Genomic DNA, 8,839 nt, shown 5'->3' on the forward strand with positions numbered 1-8,839 from the left:
TCTCAGTAGAAAATCTCCCTTTGCTTCTCCATGGAACACAGCACTTCATGGTTTCCTGTTTCTGGTTGCTTTGATTTTCATACTGCAGGGTTGTGTTTTTTATTTTGAAAACATCTCAAAGACTTTATACCGGTGTACATAGATGTGTATGTCTTCTATCCTTTTGGGGAGTGGCTATCAGCTGAAGTCTGGTATCAAGAAGAAGGAGGCAGGAACAGTCAGTGGCTTCCTAAACTTCTTGGCTCATGAGCACAACTATGTCATCCCTGCAGTTACCCCCTTGGTAGGTTCACCAGTAGTCACACTGTGTGCAGTGGAATTGAGAGAATCACTGAGGACCAAGGATATAGGCCTGTAGTTGGAGGGAAGAATGGAGCTTTATCAGGCCAGCATCACTGGTGGCTGAGTGCTTCACCTCACTTGGAAAATGGCCTTCTCTTATTGTAACATCACAGGGAGCAGGAATGGAAGCAGTGCTTTTGATCTTACCAGTGAGATTCTTCTATAATTCAAGTTACCAATAGCAGATTTTCACACTAAAGGCAATGGTAACAAAGACGAGTGTGACTTTTAGGGTTGGCAAAACATAAATAAGATGATCAGAATTGGTTTCATACTGCACATACCTGAGGATCTCAAGTATTAGTTGTTTCCTTCTGCAAAAACACTTTAGAATGATTATTCTGACTTCTAATTTTAAGGGGTTAATACCAAGTTGTTTACTTTCTAATCACATGTTCAAGAACTATTAAAAAAAATGCACAGAGTAGCAAGGATAATTTATTTCAAGAGGTTGCCCTTTAAGTCAAGTATCTCTTGAATTTTTAAATAGCTTGATTGTTCAGTTTTAAAGGAAATCATAAACATTAAAGTAACACAGCTTGAACAGCTAAAGATATATTTGCCAAGTGTATTATGAAATATAATTTAAGAGTACATTTTCTCAAAATCAAACTCTTCCCATTTTACTACACATAACTTACTAGAAATTATTTATGAAGCTCCTCTAAATACGGTTCTAATAAGAAGTAGAAATTACTCTTGAAGATCATCTAAATATTTTTTTGAAATGAATTTAAATCTCAATTTCACGTCATCAAAATATGGAGAAGTTGACTTCTTTGAATGACATATTCTTTGTTTCTCAAAGAAATGAGTGAGCCCTGAAGATCCACGGGTAAGTGCTGCGTCTCTGCACGCTGCGTTAAAAGCAGCATGAAGGTGCCCACGTGTCATCCTGTCAAAACCATCATGAAAGCAACATTGGAAAGATCGAGTCTATCAAAATAGAAAAAATTTAGCAAATGCAATTACACTTGCATCTTCTAATGAGTTTTTATTGTGTGCAGTACGCGCAGTTCGTGCGGCTGATGGAAAGGTTACTGCAGTGTGGTGCTGCCGAAGAAGAATTTGTGCAGAGCTTCCGCAGGAGTGTCACTGTGCAATCAAAGAAGCAGCCGATTGAGCCCGTGCAGCATGACGCGCAGGGAATGGCCTTCAGCACCAGCGAAGGTAATGGCACTCCACGGAGAGAAGTGAGCTCCATGACGACTATGAAACTACAGGGATTTTTATTTGCTATTGCTCTCTGGGATTCATTCGATTGGCTTGTTTGTTTATTTTTGCTATTGTTACCTTGGAATTCCTCATTTTTAAGATTCTATTGAAATTTTAAAAAGCAAGACCTTATAATGTCCTAAGAAAAAATGTGGACACATTCCTACACAATCATATTAACCCTTTTTTATTTTCACATATTTATGTTAAATCTTTTTATTTTTACACTTTCAACTGGTAGAAACACTAAAACATTTATAATAAAGGTTTCTTATAAAAAATGAAAGTGCCCATCAATCTGCATATCAGAAGCTAAAACTATGAGACTTGAGAACTTTAGGCCCTCACTCACCTTCTCCTTGTAGGTGTGCAGACATTTGACATGGTGTGACTTTTAAAAATTAACGTACTAGCCTGGCTGGCATGGCTCAGTGGTTGAGCATAAACCTATGAACCAGGAGGTCACAGTTCGATTCCCGGTCAGGGCACATGCCCAGGTTGCCAGCTCAATTCCTAGTGGGATGTGCAGGAGGCAGCCAATCAGTGATTCTCTCTCATCATTGATGTTTCTATCTCCCTCTCCCTTCCTCTCTGAAATCAATAAAAATATATTTTTTTAAAAATTAATGTATTAAATGATATACCTGCAACTCTTACAAATTTAACATCTTGCCTCGTCATTACTTTCATTTCTATCAATTATATCTTATACTTTTCAAATATTTAAAAATTATATGATTAAATATATTCTTATTGAATATAAAAGAACACTGTAAATTGGTTGATTTTTTAAAGTAATATAAATAAATATGAATTACTTCATATTTAACTAACTTAAAATCATTGTAGTGTTCAAAATTACCACATAATAAGCTCTATTACATTGATTATGGCATAAACTGATGCAGTTTATTTTTGGTTGACTTGTATAGTAGTTGTAGAGTTTCCTGTGTAGTGCTATATATTGTTATTTGAAAGAAAAAATTTTAATGTGACTTTATTGTACCACAGCCCTGCTCTTTCAGATTTTTACTATTAGAAATTTTATATTTTTAAAGGTAGAAGAAAGAGTGCAAAAGCAGAGGCAGTTGTTTATGAACATGGAAATGGAAGAATAAAAATTAATGGCATCGATTACCTGCTTTACTTCCCTGTGCTACAGGACAGGTTAGTGTCTGGTTTTGCTTTTGCTTTTTGTTTTTAAAGAAAATATATTTCATCATGATTAGTTCATTAAGGCTTGTGATTTGTCTAATTGCATTTGTCTTTGCTAATGATTTTCCTTTTTTACTAATATAATTTATCAGACTAGCTAGAGGGAAGCTATCACTCTTTTGTAATATTTTTCCACAGATATCTCTTATGTTCTGAAATGCAGACTGTGCCAAAATGTAAGAAAAGTAGATTTCCACTTTCTGTTTCCCTTGTTTAGGGGTGGGCATAAACAAAACCAAACAACAACAAAAAGCAGCCATGGCCAGCATGCATATTAGAAAAAGTCTGCTCTGTCACTTCAGATTTTTTCCTATTCAGAGGAAATAAATTATATGTATACTAGAGGCCCAGTGTACAAAATTCATGCACGGGTAGGGTCCCTAGGCCTGGCTGGCGATCAGGGCCGATCGGGGCCTTCTGGCTGCCAGCTGGGGGCCTCCCTTCCCCAGCTGCTGGCCGGGGCCTTCCTTCATTCTGGGTCGCCCCCTGGTGGTCAGTGCACATCATAGCAAGCAATTGGTCTCCCGGTTGAAATCCCATGGGGACAATTTGCATATTCATGCACTGGGCCTCTAGTATATATAGATTGAGCAACCACTTCCACCTTAAATAAGAGCCCATGAGGCTTGGCTGCACCCCAGTGCTAAGTATGGCAGTTTTCTTTTTGAGCTTTGTATCCCATGGGAAACAGACGCGAATCACATAAATCATTAGTGGGTGTTACAGTTCAGAGCCTCCACATGTGCTCCTCTCAGGTCTCTGAGCTCCTGCAAAGGCCTATTCTTGAGACTGTTATTGTCTTTCCAGTATTTACTGTCAACCACAAGGAACAGAGCTCTGCGTGATTGCTCCTCCTTTTCTAACCCTCCTCCCACTTCTTGAATGGGGAGAGGTTTTGAGGTCAGTGCAGTAGGGAAAGGGGAGCTGCTGATGCAGTGTAAGCTCCTGGGCAGAGTAATTTCTTCAGGAAATGTATGTTAAATCATCAGTTATATCTGAAAATAAATGAACAGGCAAATATCGGTCAAATGTTATTCCTCCTAGCAGTCCCCAGTGCTAAAGTGATGGGTCTCTCTGGCTTTTCATGAGGGAAAAAAGAACTTCCTCATCTGTTCCCCTGCGAGGATGATGGCAGAATTAGTTTAATTCACATTCAATGGAATCAGAGCAGACACAAACACACCACAATTAAAATATATTCTTAGAACTTATTCATTTAGAATTCAACAGACTTTTAATAAGGATTGTCTGAGTCGAGGCTTGTTCTGGATAGTGTGAAGATATTACAGCTATCTAAGATCTGATTTCTGTCATTAGGAAACTCTGTTGGGAAACCTATAGCTAAGCTAGTCATGGTGGGAATGGGTGGCTAAACCGCCTCATCTGTAAGTAGCTGGAGGGCTCCCGGCGGCCACACTGGCATGGACTGCCTCTCCTCCTGACGGAGCAGCCCAGGAGCTTGCAGGTCAGCAGTGAGGGCGCTGGCCAGGGCAGGACCACTGAACCAGAGGAGGGTGATTTTGATGCTTCCCAGCTGCGGGACCTTAGCCAAGGTGCTGATCATAAGATAATGCTGACGTTGGTTGTACTGCTTGCTTTCCAGGCCCTTTCTTTAGGCTGCCTTTACACAAACAGCAGCAGATCACTGGGAAGGTTGACCCTGCTGCCTTCCCAGCACCCTCAGAAATTTTTTATTCATTCATCCACTCACACAACCACCGTTTATTACAATATGCGTGGCACTGTGGAATGCAAAGATCAATAACCTTTCCGATTTGGAAAGGCTTTTGCTCTGTCATTCAACCAATAAAGCAGCTCTAAGTGATCATCACTCTGTACTGAAGGAGTGCATTCCTCACAGGACATGAGCCATGTAGACGAGGAGATAAACTTAGCGGCTCAGGCAATTATCCTCCTATATAACAAAAGCCTAATATGCAAATTGTCCCCTCGACCAGGAGTTCAACTAGGGGGCAGGGCCAGTTGGCCAACCACCCATAGCTCCTCCCCCCAGCCTGCCCAGCCCAATCAGCCCTGATCGGGGCAGGCCAGCCAGACCACACCTGTGCACGAATTCATGCACCTGGCCTTTAGGAAAGAAATAAGGGACTATGCAATTATATGTATTTTAAGTTACATGCTAATAGAATTGATGCCCTAGAAGGTAGTGTTCAGAGAAGATAGAAATGAGAAAGTTGTGGGGTTTTTTTTTTTTTTTTTCAGAATAACTTTTATTATATAACAAGGAACAAAGTAAATTTGATTCTTTTAACTCAGGATTTTATCTGGGATTCCTGAGTAGAGAGATGAATTGTGAAATATTTTCAAGCCATGTACCAGTTTGTAGTCAGATTAATTTAAATCAATAGCTATATAATTACTTTTTATTATTACCCTTTGGGTATTTTTTCATCTACTTATAAATTTAGAATTGTGCCTCAGTGTATACCAATTTCTCAACTATCTAGATTCTTCTTAATGGTTCTTTCTTACCTGGACTACTCTAGTGATATATCTTGAGTAAATTATAGTATTTTTTCCAAGAAAAAGAAATAAACCTTCCTCTCAGCAAAACATTCTAAATGTCACAAATATCAGTGGTCCTGGCCTATGTGGCTCAGGTATTTGGAGTGTTGTCCTGTACCCCGAAAGGTTGCAGGTTCAACTCCCAGTCAGGGCATGTACACGAGGTAACCAATTGATGTTTCTCACATCAGTGTTTCTCTCTCTCACCCCCTCTACCTTCCTCTCTAAACATCTCCTCCGGTGAGGATTTTTTAAAAATAAAAGAAAAAGAAAATCCCTCATCGGTGTGGCTCAGTTGGCTCAATTGGTTGGGTATTGTCCCATGTACCAAAAGGTTGCTGGTTAAGTTCCTGCTCAGGGCATGTGCCTGGGTTGCAGGCTTAATCCTCAGGAGGGAGTATGTCCGAGGCAGCTGATCAATGTTTCTCTCTCATCGATGTTTCTCTTTCTCCCCTCCCCCTTCCTCTCTCTCTAAAAATCAATAAAAATATTTTTTAAAAAGAAATATTAGTGTTTCTTCACAGTGGATTGATTAAAAAGTATGAAAATATAGTAATGGATTCATCCAGAAGTATGAACACTTAGTGCACAGTGTGGCTTTTGTAAATGGTCAGAATGTGAACCGTTTATAAAGTCATGTGCTGTAGTGAACTTAACCACATTTCTGGTGCTGTGCTTTAGAGAACAGTTGATGTTCCCTTTTCACTTCCTGGACCGACTGGGAAAGCACGATGTGACCTGCACCGTCTCCGGGGGCGGGAGGTCGGCGCAGGCTGGAGCCATACGCTTGGCAGTGGCCAGAGCTTTGTGCAGTTTTGTCACCGAGGAAGAGGTCGAGTGGATGAGACAAGGTATGCATTGCTGGGGGAGGGACGTGTTTCTTTTATTCTTGTGCTACTTACCTGAACTCAGTGAGAAAACAGTTCACTGTGCAGTATTGCAATTCGTTGCCTTCTCTTTTCCTGCCCCAGAACTATAGCATTGTTACTCAGTTTTGATTTCTACAAAATGAACTTGAGTTGGGAAAAGGAAAGGGAGGCATTGCCAGCATCAGAGGAAATTTATTTGGATCTCAAGGCATAACCAGTTTATCCAGTGCTGCTCAATTGTATTTAGCAAATGGATTGGTTGTTTTTGTTTTATCATGGAAAGTTATAATAATTATTTCATTTAATGGTGAAGCCCTTAAGGTATATATTTCTTTCCAAAATTATTGGAGATTTCCATTTTTCTGTGGTGATGTTAAGTTCGAATTTCATCTTGTCTCGCTTCATATAACCCATGACATAGTCGTGGATATAAGTGTGAGAATGAATATGCCCTAGACTTGTTTGTTAGGGCCCTGCTTTGACATTTATAATAAATCAGGTGGCTCTGGCGGAAGATTTTCTTTACGCTGTTTGTGACAGTGCTGCGGGTGCTGCGGCTCCTCACTCACCACCTCCCCTAGCCCCTGGCTCCCGGAGCAGTGCTGCAGACAAGCGCCACCTACGGCTGAGCCTCGTTAAATGTGTCAGCCTCTTCACAATCCATTCGTTCATAAACAGTTCACCATTTTGTGAAGTTCATATCTGGTCATTAAAATCATTTTATAGGATCTTAACAATTCTGCTAGTTTGAGTTACTGTGCATATTGAAAAGTAATAAAGCATTATCACTTATAATTGTCTGCATTTTGTTCAAAATATTTTTAATTCCCTGCCATTTAAATACAGGTAAATTGCAAAAGCTATGGGTACATGATAAGCACTTGAAGTTTTCCTTTGCTGGACGGTCATTACAAGACCCCTCATGAAATACTTAAGCACGTACTAATGTTGGAAGAGTTTAAAAAAAGACAAACAGTGAAACACTGTGGTCTGTTTATATATTTATAAACGCTTTCTTATTGCCGGGAGTTTTGAAATCTGTGGTCTTTGCTGATATACTGACTGCATCCACGTCAGGTCCTCATTGGCCGTGCACTACGAGCAACTCCTTAATTGTGGAGGAAGCATATTGCTCCTGGAGACTGCCTAGGAGCGTGGAAGCCTTTAATTTACACAGACTGTTCTTCTGGGATAAACTGCTTATCATGAGAATGCAACCCTAAAACTCACTCTTTAGATTCTGAAACAAAATACCAGGGATATTCCCCTAACCGGTTTGGCTCAGTGGATAGAGCGTCAGCCTGCGGACCGAAGGGTCCCAGGTTCGATTCCGGTCAAGGGCATGTACCTTGGTTGTGGGCACATCCCCAGTAGGGGGTGTGCAGGAGGCAGCTGATTGATGTTTCTTTCTCATCGATGTTTCTAACTCTCTATCCCTCTCCCTTCCTCTATGTAAAAAATCAATAAAATATGTTTAAAAAAAAATACCAAGGATATTATAATGACAAATTAGAATAAGATTTTTTTCTCAAATATGTTCAGTAAATCATATTTTTTAAGTATATGTATATTCATGTATACTAGTAATATCTGGTGTCCACATACCTCCTACTTCCCTGTGTAAGTGTTTCTTCTCTGCCTCTTGTGTTCATTAAACTCGCTCGCTCACATCTGGAATGATGTGAGCAGGAGTTCCACTGCCATGCATAGCAACCTCCCACACAAGAGCAGCTTTCGCTTAAGTTAAACAGTTTTGAAAACCTGAAAGGAATCAGTCCTCACTCGATAAGGAAAGCAGACCAAATAATGTAGCTGGTGTTTGGGAAAATATCCTGAAAGAGTGCGTTTCCCATGATTTGTCACAGCTTCTCTCTCTCTGCTGCAGCTGGACTGCTCACGTCTGATCCGCGCGTCCGAGAACGGAAGAAGCCGGGCCAGGAGGGAGCCCGCAGGAAGTTTACCTGGAAGAAGCGCTGAGTGTTGCCGGGAAAGGAGGGGGAGCGTGCACCTGCATGTGACGAACACACATCAATAAGTGCCGGCCAGTGGGAAGGCCACAGTCAGACACTGGGTTGTGAGAGCTTATTTTCAGATGCTACTTTGCAAAGGTTACCTTTTAAAAATGTTAGCTTCTGCCCTGACTGGTTTGGCTCAGTGGATAGAGCGTCGGCCTGCGGACTGAAGGGTCCCAGGTTCGATTCCGGTCAAGGGCATGTACCTTGGTTGTGGGCACATCCCCAGTAGCAGGTGTGCAGGAGGCAGCTGATCAATGTTTCTCTCTCATCGATGTTTCTAACTCTCTATCTTTCTCCCTTCCTCTCTGTAAAAAATCAATAAAATATATTTTAAAAAATAAAAATGTTAGCTTCCGTCTGCTGCTTTATTTTTGTAAACTTTTCCAGAGGTAGTTTTAGAAGAAGTATAAATTCATAGAATCTTGGCATATCAACCTGAGGGAACATTGAGCAAATCCCCATCGAGTAACCTCGTTTTGTGGACAAAAAAGCCCAGGCCCATTGAAGGTGAAGCACATTGCAGTTTCTGATGGGACTGGGCTTGAGCTCGCTCTCCTGACTTGTTTGCCCGCATGGCAGTGGCTCACAGTTTTCACACTGAGGGGCGAGCTTGTTCAGGAGCAGAGGGAAGCTGAGCGCCCTCATCAGGAGCTCAGG

General features: G+C 40.9%; 1 protein-coding gene across 1 annotated transcript in view; it reads left to right on the plus strand.

The window, feature by feature from the left end:
• Nucleotides 1-8,518, plus strand: part of MRPS9 (mitochondrial ribosomal protein S9) — a 66,730-nt gene extending 58,212 nt beyond the window's left edge. Inside the window, exons 8-11 of the mRNA XM_070429840.1 lie at nt 1,350-1,512; nt 2,616-2,724; nt 5,980-6,149; nt 8,053-8,518. Of these exons, the coding sequence (XP_070285941.1) occupies nt 1,350-1,512; nt 2,616-2,724; nt 5,980-6,149; nt 8,053-8,144 (534 nt within the window). The 3' untranslated portion in view covers nt 8,145-8,518. The remainder of the gene's footprint in view (nt 1-1,349; nt 1,513-2,615; nt 2,725-5,979; nt 6,150-8,052) is intronic.
• The last annotated feature ends 321 nt before the right edge of the window (nt 8,519-8,839 follow it).

Source organism: Myotis yumanensis, unplaced genomic scaffold (assembly GCF_028538775.1).
Source record: "Myotis yumanensis isolate MYYU_CA2020_CCGP unplaced genomic scaffold, mMyoYum1.0.hap1 SCAF_11, whole genome shotgun sequence".
In the NCBI taxonomy this organism is placed as follows: Eukaryota; Metazoa; Chordata; class Mammalia; order Chiroptera; family Vespertilionidae; genus Myotis; species Myotis yumanensis.